At 43.6% G+C, this 19,082-nt stretch overlaps 1 protein-coding gene across 7 annotated transcripts in view; it reads right to left on the reverse strand.

The window, feature by feature from the left end:
* NAV3 (neuron navigator 3) overlaps window positions 1-19,082 on the reverse strand; it is a 971,329-nt gene that overhangs the window by 440,903 nt on the left and 511,344 nt on the right. Inside the window, exon 1 of one of the 7 annotated variants that reach the window (XM_029597137.1) lies at window positions 8,635-8,689. The exons of the other annotated variants lie outside the window; for them this stretch is intronic. Within the exon in view, the coding sequence (XP_029452997.1) occupies window positions 8,635-8,679 (45 nt within the window). The 5' untranslated portion in view covers window positions 8,680-8,689. Of the gene's footprint in view, window positions 1-8,634; window positions 8,690-19,082 lie in introns of those variants that run through there. 7 annotated transcript variants of the gene reach the window in all.

Consider the following 19,082-nt stretch of genomic DNA (forward strand, 5'->3'; position numbering starts at 1 on the left):
TAGGGCTGATAGTTTTTCATTTCTCTAAGTCATACTGAACTATAAATCCATGCATGACCTGGAGTAAAACCAAGACCGGATCAGCTGGTCAGTCCACAGCCAAGTGGCCTTCTCTGAAGAGAGACTTTAGAACAGTTCTAGATTGTCACGAACCCCTCTCCTGAGGCATTTGGGTTTGCAAATGGAAGACACAAGACAGCAAGCATCAGAACACATCGGGAAGGAAGTTATAAAAAAAAAATCCCAAACAGAAAGGACCAAAGATCTCTCTCCAAAATCTGAATTCACTTGCAAAAAAAAAAAAAATATATATATCTTTAGCCAATGTTTAAATCAGACTGAACTTCACTCCCTGAACTGAGCCCAGCACCTCAGTGCAGAAGGAGTGCAAATCATGGATTGCTGCCCTACACTCTCTCTCCACAGACTGGAGTAATGAGCAACCAACATCTGGAGAAGCCCCCCAAAGAGTTACAGAAAGCCAAGTTTACCCATTAAAATGAAATCTGCAGGAGCCTCTTCTGGGGAAAATACCAGCGGAGCAGAGGAAAGGAAACTGCCTTTAGCTGCTCTGCAGACCTGGTATTTCATAAGGTATCGTTCCAATCAAAAGAGATGTTTTGGGGCGGAGGGGTGGGGTGTGACGATGTCAGAAAAGGAAGGAGGATTCAGACTGGATGGCAACTTTGATTAGTTGTCAGCGAAGCTGTTTTACTGTTCCACCCTGCTTTACAATAAACATTTGGCTGCATGACAACGAGAGCACTTTTCCCACCAGAGATCCAAAGAGGAGGCGTTTTCCTTTCTGCTTTAAACACACCATTGCATTTTCAGCAAATTTTTCTAAAAACTGTAATACTATTTGTTTTATTGTGCATGTTGTCGGGGTGGAGGGAACCCATAGGGTTTTTCATCCAAACTGGATCCCTAAGCTGGAACAATATACTGATAGCACACTGCATAGAGAGCCACTTCTCAGCAGGGGAAATCGCACATCTGCTTTCGTGGCATTTGCACATACAAGGCAGCTGTTACACTAGAAAAAAAAAGGGGGGTTGGAATAATCAGCAAGTTAGACACAGGAAGGATAAGGGACAAGTCTTAACTCACACAGCCATTGGAAAAGCCCTGCGTGCAGTTCGAAGGTCCCATCTATCACTTCATGTTATACACTAGCCCATGTATGAAACTGCAGAAAAAGCCCACAGGTCAGGATGCTACTATAATTTTTGTATTGTATATCAATTTGCCCAAGGATTTTAATTCTCTCCCACTTTTGAGGGTTTTACCTTTTCAGAAGTTGCAGGACATTAATTCCATGTTGCAAAGGATGTACCATTCAAAACAGATTCATCAGCTTCATGTACTTTTCTCTGCCTGAAACCTAAATCTGGACCATAATTTCCTCTCCATTTCCTTCCCCACCCCCAATTTAAAATCCATGGCTGTGAATTGTGACTATGGGAGGCCAAAGTGAAAAATGTAATGTGGACTGTGTTTCTCTTCACAGCAAAACACTGCAAACACACATCACTGCTATCTGCAGTTCAACTGTATGTCAACCAGACAGGCTGTAATCTCTCACTACAGGACCTCCCAAACCTGTCCTGCAGACTCCATAGCCAGGCAGGATTTCAGGATATCCGCAATGAATATGCAGGAGATAAATAATCATATACCAAGTTTCCAATGTAGGCAAATTCATTATGGATATCCTCAGAACCAGTTTGGAAAACCTCATCATGCTACATAGGCCTGGAGTCCAACCCAGTCATCTTCGCAGTGACAGGAAAGTGCTCCCAGTGGACTCGTGGTGCAGCACGACACCCTGGTTCATGCTCTATACAAAAATCCACTTGCTCCAGAACTTGTTATTCTGGATGTCATGCTGGAGGCGATAACTCCCTAGCAGATTCATTTTGCCCGGGAGCTACACTAAAGGGGGTGCTGGTTTTTACCAGTGCAGCTAACCCACTTCTCAGTGTCCTATGCATGAGAAAGCTACACCCAGTTTACAGTCAGTCTTAATGGAGCAGAATTTTTTGTTCCTTCTGAACTGTGCAGTATTTCCTGCAGCACAAACTGCCATATGATTAATCTGAGGTCCTGATGAAACACTTTGCTGAGCTTTTGCCCCTTTGGCCTTGATATTTCAACAACAACAAAAAAAGCCAGCAAAAAACAAGAAACACTTCCTGGGTTTCCTTTTTCAGAGGAAAATTTTCATAACCTACATCCCTATTAAAGATACCAAGCCCATGGTCTTTTGAAATAAATTGCCTTTTTCTCTTTTTTTTTTTTTTTTTTAATGGAGTGGTTGTAGCTATTGCTCTGAGCAGAGATATATAGTCTGTCCAGCAGATACTGTTCCTTAAAATGTTTTACTATAAGCTTTCTGGCTTCAGCAAACAAGAGCGAGAGACAACTGTCACTGTAATAACAGGAGGCTACGGCACTTTGCAGTCCTTCTCCTCACCACGGTTCTTCTTCATTTGTCCATAGGCCAGCAAACATGAAATGAAACATGCAGAATGAAGCCAAATAATTCATGTTAAACTGATCAAGTTTACCCACTTGGAGCAAGATGTTTTTAATTATCATATCCCTTGGTAGACAAATCAGAACAGCTTGAGCAGGAATTACTGCAATACTGGATTCTTTGCCATTCAAAAATCATGGAACCTAGTGCCAGAACTTCTCCCCTTTCCATTTTAAAGGCATGTTGCATCCCTTTGAAACCTGATTTGAGATATCTACAGCTGCTTCTAATATCTTGAACATTAGTGCCCCCCATCCTCCTTGAATACATTTGTGTGAGATGTGCCAACTGCGTTGCACGATTATTTAAACCCAAGCTGCCGCACATACCCGGAAGTATCAATATTTCAGCCAGCATCCAAGAGTTGAAGTTTTGGTTCTAAACCTAAACATCTTTAAATGGTAGACTTGTCCCAGCATTCGAGAAAAGACACATCAGCTGTGTTACTTTAGTGAACAATGTCAGTGCTTCACAGGCTCCTTTTGTACTGCAGAGCCTGGAGAAAGCTGTCATCTTTCTAGGTTGTAATACCTTTTATTGGAACAACAAATAATGATCTACAAATTATCTTTAAAAACCACATAGGCCCCTGGTTCAGATGTGGAGAACTATGTTCAACTAAAGAACTATGTGGAGAACTATGTTCAACTAAAGAATTCTTTCACACTCTAAATGGCCTCCTACACATCCCTGTGGCATCAGGACAAGGCACAGGAAAAACCCCAGACAGCACCTTGCTCACCAAGGGGTACATTTTATAATTTTGTGCGAGCGCGTACTTTTGTTCGCGCACCTGGCGCGAACAAAAGTACGCTGGATTTTATAAGATACGCGCGTAGCCGCGCATATCTTATAAAATCCGGGGTTGGCGCGCGCAAGGGGGTGCACATTTGTGCAACCTGCGTGCGCCGAGCCCGGCGCGTGCTGCCTGTTCCCTCCCCCCCCCCCCCACCGCACCTTTCCCTCCCTTACCTAACCCACCCACCCCCGGCCCTATCTAAAACCCCCCCTACCTTTTGTTGGCAGATTTACGCCTGCTGAAAAGCGTAAATCTGTGCGCGCCAGTGGGCTGCTGGCGCGTCATCACCCGACCCGGGGGCTGCTCCGGAGGCCTCGACCATGCCCCCGGGCCGGCGCCACGCCCCCAATCCTGCCCCCGGACACTCCTCTCCCCGCCCCTTTTACGAAGCCCCGGGACTTGTGCGCGCCGGTGGCCTATGCAAAATAGGCGCGCTTACGCGCGCAGGGCATTTAAATTCCGGCTCCAACTTCTTCCACAACAAAATCACAAGCATTCAAAAGACAAGATAGATCAGTGGTTCCCAAACTTGTCCTGGGGGACCCCCAGCCAGTCAGGTTTTCAGGATATCCACAATGAATATGCATGACTTAGAATTGTATGCAAATCTCTCTCATGAATAGTCATTGTGGATATCTTGAAAACCTGATTGCCTGGGGGGTCCTCCAGACAGATTTGAGAACCACTGAATTAGATGTCTGGCCCAGAACAGGCAAGGAAAAAAAATCCAAAAAACTAAAAGAACACCTCTGACCTCAGTCCACATGAGAGAGAAGTGAACATCCAGGCTCTAGGCCATAAAAAAAAGTATTTCTTGGTAGCTGCAGCCACACCAACTCCTGCCTTAGAGGAAAGAAGCCAATATAGCCATAGACTGAAAATGACCCAAAAGACCCACGTGACCCAAAAAAAGGATAAGCCCCATCTCCCTCCCCCCCCCCCCCCAATGGATAATCAATACAAGGAGACAAGGTCTCCCAATTGCTGCTCAAACCCCATAACCATGAACCACGAGCTGAGCCAAAAAGCTAATCCACACAGACCAGACACCTATCCTCTTCAGTGATTTGGTATGCCCAGTCCACTTCTACCCCTTCAACTCCCTCTCCTAAAATGGGAAAACCCTTCCCATGCAGATCTACTCACCGCATCCATGCCAAGAGAGGCAGATACCACCACCTTTTACCTATTCAGCAGAATATCAAGAAGTTTATGGGGAACTTAGGAAACTGAGCAGGCTTCTTTCACCCCCTTACCCCTCCTTTTTCCTTAAGGACCTGCCACAGACAATTTCACTCCACTTATCCAAAACCAAAAATGCCTCACTTCAGTAAGAACATTGCTCAGACATTTTAAAGTCAACCAACCTCAGACCTATGTTTAAAAAAATCCCTGACTTGATCCCTTGGCATACACAACCTACTGCCTAATATCAAACCTTCCCACATTGGCCAAACTTATGAAATCTATGGTAATTAGATTACAGAGATAATCTTGAAGAGACCAATAGCTTAGAGCAATCACAATCAAGCTTCTGCACAGGGCACATTACAGAAACAGTTATTTTATTCATCGATGACATGTGGCTGTTGATGGATCAAAGGAAATCAGGCCTTCTTAATTCTCCTTGATCTTTCTGCTGCACAACTGGACATCAAATTCTGGTGACCAGATTGATAGCATTCCAAATTGGTTCAAATCCTAACATGCATATCAGATAATAACCTCAAACCTTAGCCTCTGTGCTGAGGTGTTCCCCTATATTTCCCGCTATTCCCCATCCTCTTCAATGTTTACCTCCAACCCTTAGCCACTATCATTAGAAACTTTTTTCTCAAAGTATACATCTATTTTGATGATATACGGATCCTCCTCCCTCAACAGGACTCCTGGGATAGGACATCGGTGCTCCTCAACAGTAACAAACTGCATGGCTGTCAGTTGACTTCAATTAAACGAGAATAAGACAAAAATCCTATGGGAAAGCAATACTCCATAGCCAGACCACACCCCTCCGCTTACTTTCGATGACATCATCCTAAATGTTTAACAAGAAGTTAAAAGCCTGTATGTCATCTTTACTCTTCCCACACCATGGAGAGTCAAGAATCAGCAGTAACACAGAAAGCCTTTTGCTTCCTCTGCACACTCCCCTTCCTACAACCAATAGGGATATGCACACAAAACATTTTCAATTCATTGTCAGGGGTTTTATCTTCAGCTTTCAGTTTCTCTAATATTTTGGTTTGTTCATTTGCGAAATGAAAAACATTAAATTGAAAAAAAGAAGAAAAAAAACCCCACAAAAAGAAACACTCCCTGCCCAGCCTTCCCTCCACCCCTGTTTATCCCTTCTGTCTGGGCTTTCTAGACAGAAAGGGGCAGAAGTGAGCCACAGTTGCTCCTGCCCCAAGAAGGTCCAGCCATACCATGGCACCATGATGTTTTATGGCCATAAAGCAACACGAGTCCCTTCACAATGCCAGCCAGCACCACTGTACGTCTAGACTCGGTGAGGACCGGAACATCTGGGGCTCACTCCTGCCCCTTTCTATCTAGGAAAACCCTATAGAAGGGGTAAGCAGGGGCCAGTGAAGCCAGAGGGGGCTGCAAGGGATCAAGTATGCTGATAGAAAGTGCACACTATTTGCTTGTACACACTATTTACCAAACCAAAAAATCTGAATAATTTTCTGATTTTTCAGAACGAGTCTATTTTCAGTTTGTTTCATTCAGAACAATCCAAAACTCGATTCATTGATCACATTTTACCTATTCAGGTAAACCAAATGCATATCCCTACTAAATGATTTCAAAATAGTTATGCAATAGTTCTCTCACACTTAAACTACTATATCATCATCTGTGTGGGCCTACCTCAAAAGATAATTACCTAACTTCACGCAATACAAACCACCATTACCACAACTGTCAACAGCATCAGAAAATGGGAAAATGCCAATCATCTATTGTTCTCACTTCCCTATTTCTCTGCACATTAAATTAAAAATCCTATCTCTCCCTGTCAAAGCAAAGAAAGGCATCAGCCTTTCTTATCTGAGCAAGAAGGTGAGGGGATATCACCCCAACTGAAACCTTCATTCAACTCAAAAGCTAGCCCTGTAGGCTCTCCAGAACCTTCAGGAGTGTGACACCTGATTGTGGAACACACTTGCCTTCCCTTGCAAGCCATCGCGCAGTGAAACTTGACTCTTCAGGCTGCACTTTCCATCACCAACTAAAAACTTGGTTCATAGCCAATAGAGCCACCGACTATGCAGTAATCACAATAGGCAGACAGATATTAGACATAAAAGCCCCAGTCTTTACCTTGACCATGAGCTGCTTTGTAGCGCAGTTCTTTGCCAGACCTCAACTTTTCTGTGTACTGTTATGACTTTGAATGTGTTCTTCAATACCTGCTGTAACTGTAATGTAGCTCAGCCTACCTTTGTGCTCTTCAATACCTGCTATAACTAATGTAGCTCACCCTACCTTTGTGTTCTTCAATACCTGCTGTAACTGTAATGTAGCTCAGCCTACCTTTGTGTTCTTCAATACCTGCTATAACTAATGTAGCTCACCCTACCTTTGTGTTCTTCAATACCTGCTGTAACTGTAATGTAGCTCACCCTACCTTTGTTTTCTTCAATACCTGCTGTAACTGTAATGTAGCTCACCCTACCTTTGTGTTCTTCAATACCTGCTGTAACTGTAATGTAGCTCACCCTACCTTTGTGTTCAATACCTGCTGTAACTGTAATGTAGCTCACCCTACCTTTGTGTTCTTCAGTACCTGCTGTAACTGTAATGTAGCTCAGCCTACCTTTGTTTTCTTCAATACCTGCTGTAACTAATGTAGCTCAGCCTACCTTTGTGTTCAATACCTGCTCTAACTGTAATGTACCTTGCCCTACCTTTTTGTTCTTCAATACCTGCAACTGTAATGTTGCTCGCCCCACTGTTGTGCTCTTCAGTATCTGCTGTAACTGTAATGTAACTCATCCTACCAGTTAATCTTTTGTAGTGTGTTTTGAAGTGGCTCTCCAACCACAAAGGAGGAATAGAATCTAAAAATTAAACGTACATTAAATCTCATATGCTATTGCATCATTTTTGTTGGTCCAAAACAGCAGTATCACAATCTGCATTGAATGTAAAAATAAATACATAAATCATCTCACTCTACAAGCTTGCCACTAACATAGGATGGTGCGGACTTATGCACTGGCTGAAGAGCTGCCGCATAAAAGATGAAGCTCCTACTCATTGAGGCTGGCAGGGCTTGGATGAATGATGCTAGTGGTGACATACTCAGACCCTGAGATGAGAAAGGCACACAACTTCTACTGGCTGGGAGATAAGCAATCAAATTAAACATCTCTCCAAAGTACTTTAAATCTAAGCACACTGTGCAGTACCTGGTAGAACTACAGTTAAGAGTTATCATTGATCTTAACTGTTCCAGGCTAGTGATCTATGACCAGCTCCAAACAACATGTCCCCGTCATCACACCTTATTTGACAAATAAGTGCTTTCATTTTATCTCAGTTGACTTCTCCCACTCTTGCAGTATAATCAGTATTTGTGCGTGCTGTTAAAAATGCACACTGAATTAGCACACGCTGTGGCACACAAAAGACACTTCTTCCACGAAGGATGGTTATTATCTTTCTTACACACAAGGTCTTTCTTCAGTGAAAAGCACGTACAGATGGGTTTTAAAATCTGTCCGTGAACAAGTGACAGATTTATTTCTGTTTGTCTGAATCACGCCTCAGCTTTAAAGAGACATTACCGACTGCTTGAAAGTGGCAGGCAGACCCCGTCACAGAGCACCGCAAAGTCGTTTTCACATTATACTCTGCCTGGTAGCTGCCCAACACTGTCACATGGTTAGCAGTGTAAAGACTGTAAGAGTAACTTGATAGTAAAATGCTAAAATTGCTTCAGCATACCTAGTGATTCAAATCAGTTTGAACGGACCATAACAAAGAAATGACTGCTCTCTCCTCTGGCCACAGCAGCACACACACAAGGCATGAGGCTGAAGCACATCTGCAGAGCATCATCTTCACAGAGAGCACAGGTGTTCCACTCCTGTCCTGCCAGATGTTCAGGGTATCCCCCTTGACTCGGCATGACATGGATTTCCACGCACAGTCTCTCAACTGTATGCAAATCTATCTCATGCCTGTTCAGTAGGTATACTCTGAAACCAGACTGATTTGTGGCTCTCAAGTCCCAGAGGGGGACACCTATAGCCACCAAAACCAAAACAAAAAAGATTCCCACCTCTGTATCACCAACAGTTTCTGTCCACAGACTGGAAGAGAACATGCTCACTCCCAACTTGCTGGCAAGGAATGCGAACTGAGGCACGCAAATCATAAAAGCAATCAAGAAAGTAACACCGCCCACTGGAGACTGCTGATCCTTTTCAGGACATTAGGACATAATTCCAAAGTTCTGGATGTTGTGACAGTTAACGTTAGTACACTGCAAATTCACAGGAACAGAATCCCAGTGTTTGCCAGCTGGAGGAAAGGGCACCTGGATAGCTCAGTGCTCAAACAGAAGTACTGAGGAACCATGGGACTGCCACCAAAGCTGTAGTTTAGAAGAGGGTTTTAACTGAAAAATAGAACCCAATGAATTAATCAGATTGCACTATCCCGAGTCACAGTGTGGCGTGGACTGCTAAAGCATATTGGATTTATGTGCGCAACCCCTGAATCAGGGAATCGTATCAAGTTTATTTATTTATTTAACATTTTTCTATACCGACATTCGTACGGGACATCACATCGGTTTCCAGACAACAGACAAAATTCAGCAAACTGGGCTTTACATTGCAACTGATATTATAACTAGGGGACGGGAGGGGGGATGGGCAGGGGAGCAAATTAGAAATTTATGAGTATACAACGAACAAAGGAAGGATTGGAGGAGGGTTTATTTACAAGAAAGAAGATTTTTATGTACAGTCTATATACAGGGCAAGGGGGGAGGGGAGAGCTAGGGGAGGGAGGATTGGCTTGATTAGAGAGAGAAGTATTTCAAAAAGGATTTCAAGTTGGGGGTAAGAGGTCTTTTTTCAAGGCAGATGGTTTAGTGGACGTATGGGTGAATTCCCATGCAAAGAAGGGCAACCAAACCTTTCTGTGAAGCAAGATATCCTGTGCTAAGATCCAGAAATAAAGCCATACAACTCCCAAATCTGTCCCGAAGCAGGTCTGCTTTATTTACACACAGGCCGATACAGTACAATGTGCTCCGGCGGAGCGCACTGTTAACCTGCAGTTGGACGCGCGTTTTCGATGCGCTAGCTTTACCCTTATTCAGTAAGGGGTAATAGCGCATCAAAAATGCATGTCCAATCCCCCCGGAAACTAATAGCACCCGCAACGTGCAAATGCATGTTGATGGCCCTATTAGTTATGCCCGCGCGATTCAGAAAGTAAAATGTGCAGCCAAGCCACACATTTTACTTTCAGAAATTAGCGCCTACCCAAAAGGTAGGCGCTAATTTCTGCCGGCACCGGGAACACGCACAGAAAAGCAGTAAAAACTGCTTTTCTGTGGACCCTCCGACTTAATATCATGGCGATATTAAGTCGGAGGTCCCAAAAGTTACAAATAGTTTAAAAATTAAAAAAAAAAAAATTTTAAACGGGCCTGCGGCTCGAAATCCAGACGCTCCATTTTGCCGGCGTCCGGTTTCCGAACCCGTGGCTGCCAGCGGGTTTGAGAACCGACACAGGCAAAATTGAGCGTCGGCTGTCAAACTCGCCGACAGCCGCCGCGCTTCTGTCAAAAAAGAGGCGCTAGGGACTCTTTTTACTGCGGGCCCTAATTTTAATAAAATAATTTACTGAATCGCGCGCACAGGAGAGTGGCCTGTGCACTTGCCCGCTCGCCTGTGATTTTTACTGTATCGGCCCGCTTGAAAGACAATTGCAAGGTGTTTTTCACAGAAGCAGTGATCAGCACAGCTCATGAGCAAAGAAAAGCCGATTAGCAGTTTTATGTAGATTATAGGTTTCAGATTTCTTTCCTCCAATCATTCATTTATGGATAAATCCAGAGGGCAACTCTCAAAGGTGCTTCTGCGGGTACCGTAATGCTTTATCCAGAAAACTGTGTGACCGAAATGCCCGTACTCTTAAGCACATAGGGGAAAGGGTTGGGACTTACGTGCAGATTTTCTGATTTTGAAAAAAGCGTGCGTGTAAATTCTCTCAGCAAAATGACATGCACCAAACTGCAGGTGCAATTGCATGCCCTGAATTTTGCCGAGATGATTTTCCCCCAGCCCTTTCAATTCCCCCCTTCTTTTTCTTGTACATAGTTATTTTCAAGTCAGAAATTATCGCTGTTAAATAGATTTTCTGTTAAATAAGGTTATACCTATACTATTTTGCATATCAGTTCCATGTACCTAGCCAGTTTATGCATTTAGCCTGTTACAATGTATCATGTCATTATAAGGCGGGCCTCAAACATCATGTTATACGTAAACCAATGTGATACGTCAGATCGAATGTCGGTATAGGAAAATAAATAAATAAATTAAGTGGACTTACACACATAAAACCAATTTGGAAATTGGTGCAACCTGTGCGCAATGTTATAAAACTATTCCCTTTTGGATAATGCAGCGTGGTTCTGCTCCAGGCCTTCCAGAGGTGAGAATTATTCTTTTCCCCGGGGCATTTTAGGGATCCCGGATTCACAATTCGTTAGGCAAATCACCAACTCCCACTTCAGATAAGCTACAAAATGTACCAGTCTCTAGTACTGAAATCATCATCTGAAAATAATCCAGAATAGATGATTACTTTTGTAACTGGTAATGTGGAATTATCTGTGAGGGTAAACCATTATTTAGGTATAATTACTTTTCAAAGCAATATTGTCAATACCGGAACTTCACTTTTCTTTCCATTGTCCCATGAGAAGGGCTCATCAGCTTGGAGAAGAGAGAACGGAGGGAATATGACGGATTTATTAAATCATGGGTGGCACAGAACACATAAGGGAATGGTTATTTATCCTTTCACATAGTGCTAAGATTAGGAGGCACTCTATGAAAGCAGCAGGTAGCAGGTTTAAAACAAGTTAGTGAAAGTATTAGTTCACTCATCACACAATTAAGCTGTGGAATGAGTCTTGGAGGATGTGGTCAAGGCATCTGGCATAGCTGGGCTTAAAAGTGGTCTGGACAAGTTCCTGTAAGGAAAGACCAGAAATGATGATCAGGGTTTAATTTTTTTTTTTTTCCAGTAGTTGCCTGGAATGCAGTTCTGGCTCTTCTTTTCAGGCTTAAGAGGCAGAGCAGCAGGGGTGCTCTGCTCCAGCCCCTCCCCTCCATCAGCCTGCAGGGAAGAGGCCAAGAGGGGGTGAGCCTGGAGCACACAGAGAAGAGAACAGCCGCTCTTGCTCCTTACTCCAGCCTTCACCTCTTCTTCCTTCTCTCTCCCCCTGCATTGCAGAGAACAGAAGGGGAAGGGGGGTGATACTGAAGCAGGCACTTCTGAGCAAAGAACAGAATCAAAAAGGCTTTGAATGAGCAATAGTTTGAAACTTGTGAGCAGTGATGCCACAACCCTGGCCTTCATGAATGGCACTACTGCTCACAACTTTCAGACTTGTGCTAATTCAATCCCCTTTCTTGTGTCCATTACTGAGAGCTTACTTTCTGCAAGAACAACCCAGAACAGTGTTGTGCCATCTTTTTTCTGGGACCTGAGAAAACGGAGCAGAGCTGGCAGTGTATAACAGTCCTGCCTCTCCTGGGAAACAGAACAGAGCCAGTAGTTGCACGGATCGTTTATGAACCCCCAGCCCTTGGAGGAAGCAGAGAAGAACAGAGAGTGTTGAAGCTGCTTCCCATGAGGCAAGGGCAGCAATATGGCTTTGATTCCTGTCAGCCCCATTGCTTCTGCCACTCCTGGGTTTGTTGGCTTCCTGCTTACCATATCTTAGTCCCAGGCCTTGCTGCATCTACTGCTGTTGAGCACACTGGTGAGGGTGGAAAGGACCAAGAGTGATTGAAGGGATCAGAGGGAGGAAAAGGAGAGTAAGTGATGGGACGTGGGAGGGCATAAGAGTAGGTGAAGGGATTGCACAGGCTGTGGGTTATAAGGGGCCGGGGGAAAGATCAAAGGTGCTGCTGGGTGCGAGTGAGGGGATCAGAGAGACTTTGAGATGTGAGTGAGATGATCAGAGTGGGGGCAGTCTATAAGTGAAGTGATCAGAGACGATGGCAAAAGGATTGGGTGTGGTGGGGAGAGGGAGGGAAGAGAGCATATGGCATTGCTCCTTTTCTTCTATCCCTAAGTAGGCAAAGAACAGGCAATGCTTTTAAACTCCAGGCCCCATACACCAAGGAGACAACAGCAGACAATGAGTCTGCTCCCAGCCCCCAAAACAGAGGTGAGCCAGCTGATTTTGGCTTGTACAGGCGAGGAGGGAGAGGAAGAGAGATGCTGCAGTGATTTTCCAGGGAGAAAAGGGGCTCAATAGCCAGCATGAGCAGGGGGTTAAGACTTAGGGGCTTTAGGACCACTGGGTGGAGGGCGGAAAAAGGACAATTGGAGAATTTATGGGGGGGCTGGGGATGGAGAATCAGGATCACCAGAAGGGGAAAGGTTTAGAGAGGAACAGCCCCATTCTCTCTGCCTCCTCGCCCTTACCCCAGTGATCCTACATCCCAACCTCCAGCCTTCCTTCGTCAATCAATGTGCATTGAGCATGTTAAAGAGTTTGAAGAATGTATTCAGCTATGCGTATGTGTGAGAGACTTCACATCTGGCCCCGCCCCTTCGCACAAGTCAAACCTGGCCCTGCCCATCTGACTCCCTCCACAGTTCCATTTCCTTTTTGTCTACAAAAATAAGCCCTGATTATTATTCCATGTTGACTTGGAGAAACCTACTGATTATTACATGGGCATGGTCAACAAGGAACTGGATATCTTTTTTGGGATCTGCCAGGTACTTCCTAATGACAGGTGCTGAGCTCCATGGATCTTAAGCCTGGCCTAGCATGGCACATCTTATGCTCTTATGGCTATCTATTTTACAGCAGACATGTTGTATAAATGTAAGGCAGGGTCTCACTAGGTGCCCATCTACAAAATACAACAACCAGTGAAGGAATTTCTCATTTTTGTCTTTTGGTACAGCTATAGGAACAGAAATCAAATGAGTTTGCATTGCATTATAGTGAGCACAGAATTTTCAGGGTCCAAGTCATTTCCTTTTCTGATTTACGAGCAGGAAGCTGCCAGATTTGTATGGGAGGCCAGGAGTTGGAAGAAGTACCAAACGTATGCTGCTTCCAACATGATCTGCAGCAAAACAATAATGATCTAGTCTTATTTTGTAGCTGGTAAGACATGCAATTGAAAAGAAAATCCAACATGAATGCCCATGATTCAGGAAGAGTCAAAATCTTCAGCCAGACCTGGATTTCAAGACATGTGTGATACACATTCATGAGATATATTTGCATTTGTATACATTTGATTGAAAAGTCAGGTTAATTTGTATACTATGGTTACCCTTACCAGACCCTTACCAGACCTGGCTGAGGATTTTGAGGACTCAGTTTGGAAACCACTGTCCTAGAACCTAAGTCTGTTATGGTATTCTAATGCTCATTCAAAGGCATTTAAATTTCTAAAATTAATATCAGACATAATTTTAAATAAAACAAGTTCAAGTATCTATGGACTAGTCAAGAAGCCTACCTAATGAACCTTTAGAGAACCAACTGCTCAATCCATTTAAAATTTAGGTGCATGATTTCCCTCTAACGTCAAGATGACTATGTAACCTGAAATTGCTATGTTTGGCTCCCCACTGCTTCCACCAAGTTCCAACGTCTTCTTCTCACTACAATTGCATTCACTCTGCAGCTCTCTATCACCTCTCCTCTCTTATCTCCCACCTACAGCCTTCCTCCTAAACTTCACTCAGACAAGATAAGAGTATCTATATCCCTCTCCTCTACGCCGTGCATTAGATGCACCAATTGCCCGGAACAGCCTTCCTGACCAGGTGCATCATGCTCTCTGTTTTCCTAATCAAATCCTGCCAAAATCTTCTCTCTTTGAAGCTACTGTTGAAACTTAACCATGGAGAGCTATAGAAATGATTACGAGGAGCAGCAATAGTGCCAACAATAGTTTTATGGTTCTCTCTTTGTCTCAGAATGTGGCAGGTCACAGAATATTTTATACAAGAAGTAGTTCAGGGTGCCGATGTATTTAGAGAACCTGGGATGCACACAACAGAGAGATGCTTTCTAGCAAAGAAAATCAGTCAAGTATCAGAAAGTCTCCCCCAAGAAAATGCGAACACCTTACTGCACACATCTTAACTGGGAGACCTTCTTCAAAGCCCACTTTGTTGACATCAATATATAACATTCACATGTGAATCCTCCCCTGATAACAAAAACCCAAGCTATTTCCATTATGAAATCTAGTGCAGCAATGTGCTCCCATACCATACGACTTCTTACTTCCTCTACCCACTATGTTAAATTATTTTTATTAAAAGCCAAAATATCTAGAGAGGAACCCTTATTGTTAGATCTGCGCCCTGCGTTTGTGCCCGGTCAAACTGTGATACAAATGCTCAGCAATGCTCCCTTAACGTCACAAATTATACTGTCAAAGGCCTGCAATATGACTTACTCACCTACCCACAGAGTCACATATGAGCTATGCAACCTTTTCCTGCTGGATGAAAGAGTTCCACTTCTGTTTTGTTATTTTGTTGCAGAGCTGAAAAGGAAGTCATCTTTCTGTACACCACCATTACAATTACTAAATGTTTTGCGTTGTGAATTTGCAGATGTTCTGTAAATCAGGTCATGATGCGCACAACAGGAAGCGTCCACTGCCAGGTCCCTGACAGTACAGGCCAGCCAAATAAAAATAAAAATGCACGGGCCCAGTCCAGGTGCTAGAAATCTGAGCTTTCTGCTGCTTAGGGATAAGCTTTTGCTGAAGCGTTCACGGAGGAGTAACCAGAAGTGCTGAACAAGCAGCAGAATGATTATTTCAGCAGCACTCAAAAGGTTAACTTTTCCCCTCTTTTGCTCTTATTCCCCAGTCTCTTGTGTTCTCCAAAATGATTTTGGTCTATGTTTTCAAAAGAGGGTGGACCGAGCAGATAGGGTAAGATAAGAAAGAATGTCTTCACCCAGGGGGGCGGTAGATGCCTGGAACAATCTCCCTAAAGAAGATAATGGGGCAAAACCTGGGCAAAGGTGGGAGGCAGGGGGTAGAGTGCCAGCGAGCCAAGTTTTACCATGGGGTAGGACAAACACCATGCATTTTTCAGTAAAGCCAAAAAATTTTTTTTAAAAAGGTTTTAAGCCATACACTCATCAAATATAGAAACATTCCATCACAAAGTTCAAGAAGACTGTAAAAAGATATTTCTGCAAGATAATAAAAGAAAGGAACTGTAAAATCATGTGTCAGAAGTATGTGGCTCTTAAATTTTTATTGCAAAATAAAAAATTATTATAGCATGAATGTCAGAGATTACAGAGAGGCATTAAAAACTTGAAAATGGGGGCTGGGGATGTTATAAAGGCATCGCGCAGTCTTCGGGAAAAAGGAAAACCAGGCTCGCACACTGCTGACACCTCATAGTCAGATTCGGGCTCAGACTCAGGGATCCGGATGGAGCCACACTTGGCGACGCAGGTCAAGGACTGTCACTGTGATAGTTGGGTTAAACTGGGAGAGAGTCCAAACACAGGAGAAATCCCAGGTAGCAAATGTAAGCTCGTGGTGCCGTAGCCCAGCAGAAGCCAGTTCCAACTCAGCAAAGGAGCAAGAGAAAAATACAGGCCTGAAAGAAGAAAGTTTAACTTTTTTATGGAATTATATACCCACACCATTCTGAAATAGAACAAGTAGATTATGTTGAGTCAGTGAATATTTAAAATGTTGAATGTGCACCAAGTGATGTTGGGATGATCTGAAATTTTCTTATTTTTCCAGGATTTGCCGCTTTGATTTTTTACACAGTACAAGCAGAGCGGCCACCTGAGGTGGAAAAGCTTTACCCAGGGGAACAGATCAGTCCAGCTTTAACCAGACAAAACATTACGAGTCCCTCAACTGGATTGTTAAAAGACTGATCGTCTTTAAGCCAAGTTTCATCTTCCAATAAAAACAGAAGACAAAGGTTAGCGACCCTCAAAAAAAAAAAAAATTTCTAGAAAAGTTCAGGTTCACACAGGCCATTCATCCAATCCGCTGCAGAGGAGAGAGATGTACCCTTAATCCCCACACACTTGAGCTGTCAATAGGCCATTGTTAACACCGAGGGCTTTTTTAAAACACCACATCCTGTAAATCAGGTCAGTCTGAAGCCTGCCTTTGTTCTCAGATGAACTCCTTAGTCTTCCCTCGCAGCACACGAACATGCAACATAAATACGCCACGTTATTTTCTCATGGCATTCCTCCACAAGGTACGGCCTGGGACAGGTTTTTAACCAAACATGCCACTCAAGGCTGGAACCAACGCTGTCGTCAAATACTCGACACTAATACCTCTGCCAAAAGGGAACAACAGACAGAGCACAGAAGCTGATTGCACTCCGAGTCGGGACCGAAAACACCACAAACTGTCACCTACAGGAGCAGACATTGTGCTCCCAGCGACCCCCGTCTCTCCTGGTCACCCCGCTCTACCCTCTGGCAAGCAACAACAATCGGGGGATCTCAACTCCCACAAACCGGGGGCCTGCAGGGCGGCAAGCAAATTTACCTTTGCCCCTGAAATGCGTGCATGCAAGCTGAATAGTCATTGTGGACAACCCAAGTACCAGGCCTGCTTGCAGCTCTGGAGAACCAGTTTGAGAGAAAAAAAAAAAATAGATGGCTAACACCAGAGTTTAAGAAAAAACATGATAAAGTCCCCGTCACATCAGGCATCCTTTTGATCAGGAAATAAGAGAATTATCATTGCTATAGATCTATTCTGATTAGAGAAAGACAATCTATATACCACTTTCTAGGGTGGAGTTTTCATTATTTTTTTTTTTCAGGAGAACCGGGAAAATCATTTCATGATTACCCTGGGAGCTGAAAACTTGATTCATAAATTCCTTGCAGAAGCTGGTTCTAGTTAACATTGACTGCCTTTTTTCACATAACTACTTAAAAGTTGATTTACAATATGTTGAGAAAATAGAGCATAATTAAACAGAACAGAACTCTGCCAGCAGTCACTGCTTCCCATCTCCCAGCTATTTCAAAGTTCTGAAAACCAAACAGGGCCGGGCCCAGTAGCCTCACAGTCCCGGGGGGGGGGGGGGGGAGGGGGGGAGGCAGATGGCAAGGAAGTCTCAGCCATTGCACATCGATGTAGTAATAAGACTTGGGGCGCACAAGTAGCAAGCAGGTTCCGGTCTGTGCTCCCTGTGCTGACCAGACCAGCCGGGGCTAGATGGAAAGGGGAAGCGGGTTAAAAATGGGAGGAAAAGCCAGGTAGTTGTAAATGAATGACCTAAACTTTGGAACGACCTGCCCATTGAATTGCGCCTATTGACTGATATGAAACTTTTTAGGAAAAAGCTTAAAGCATTATTGTTCAAAGAAGCATTTAATTGATTTTGGATGGTGTTTTATGAGATATGTATTATATCATCTGTTTGTGGATTTTACTGTTTTATATTAATATGTTATCCGCTTAGCTTGATTTTTTTCATTAGAAGTGGACTAAAAATATTAGTTAATAAATAAGTGAAGACTCAAGGTATCAAAGCCCCAACAGACTTCTAGTTATAATTGGGCTGGAAGCCTAAAGTAGCAGGAGGAAATAGGCTGGGAAAAAAGGAAAGAGACTAACAAAGAAGTCAACCACAGGAATTCCAATCTTTGCAGAAATGTCTGAGAGATGGATATTTACTGAGCACGCACTAAGACAAAGGGCATACAACCAGGGATGACTCAGCTCCTCCCTTTTGACATGGAGCTATATGGACGGATTATGATTATGATACTGTAGAAAGGACAATGTTAATGGCAAGAAGCTTTGGCCCTGCCCTTCTGGGCTTTATCCAAACAAAGAAAGGATTCAAACCTTCTAAGCCATTGGGTACCCACCTTGTATAGAGGCTTCAATATAGGATTTCACATCTTCTCTATATGTAAAGGAAACGAGGAGCAGGGGAGATATGATAGAGACATTTAAATACCTGAAAGGGATTAATAATGCATAAGAAGCAAAGCGTTTTCAGTGGAAACTAACTTGTAGAACTATGGCTCATTATACGAAACTCCAAGAGGTAGACTCAGGATCAACACTGGAAATATATTTCTGATGGAAAAGGTGGTGGATCCTTGGAATACCTTCCCAGAAATGGTAGTGGAAGCTAAAACAATAATGGACTTCAAAACAGCATGGGATAAAGACAGAGGAGCTTTGCTTTCAAAACTGAAGGGATAGAGAAAGTATGAACTAGAGCAGGAGTAGCCAACTCTGGGCCTCAAGAGCTACAAACAGGCCAGATTTTCAGGATATCCACAATGAATATGCATGAGAGAGATTTGCATATGATGGAGGCAATGCAACATGCATTTGCATGTGAGGAGCGCTATTAGTTTTGCAGGGGGTTCGAAGCGCATTTTGAACACGCTAATCCCCTTATAGAATAAGGGGTTGTGATCACGCGTCCAACCATGGGTTAAACAGTGCGCTCGAC

This window comes from Rhinatrema bivittatum, chromosome 4 (assembly GCF_901001135.1).
Source record: "Rhinatrema bivittatum chromosome 4, aRhiBiv1.1, whole genome shotgun sequence".
NCBI classification, from domain to species: Eukaryota; Metazoa; Chordata; class Amphibia; order Gymnophiona; family Rhinatrematidae; genus Rhinatrema; species Rhinatrema bivittatum.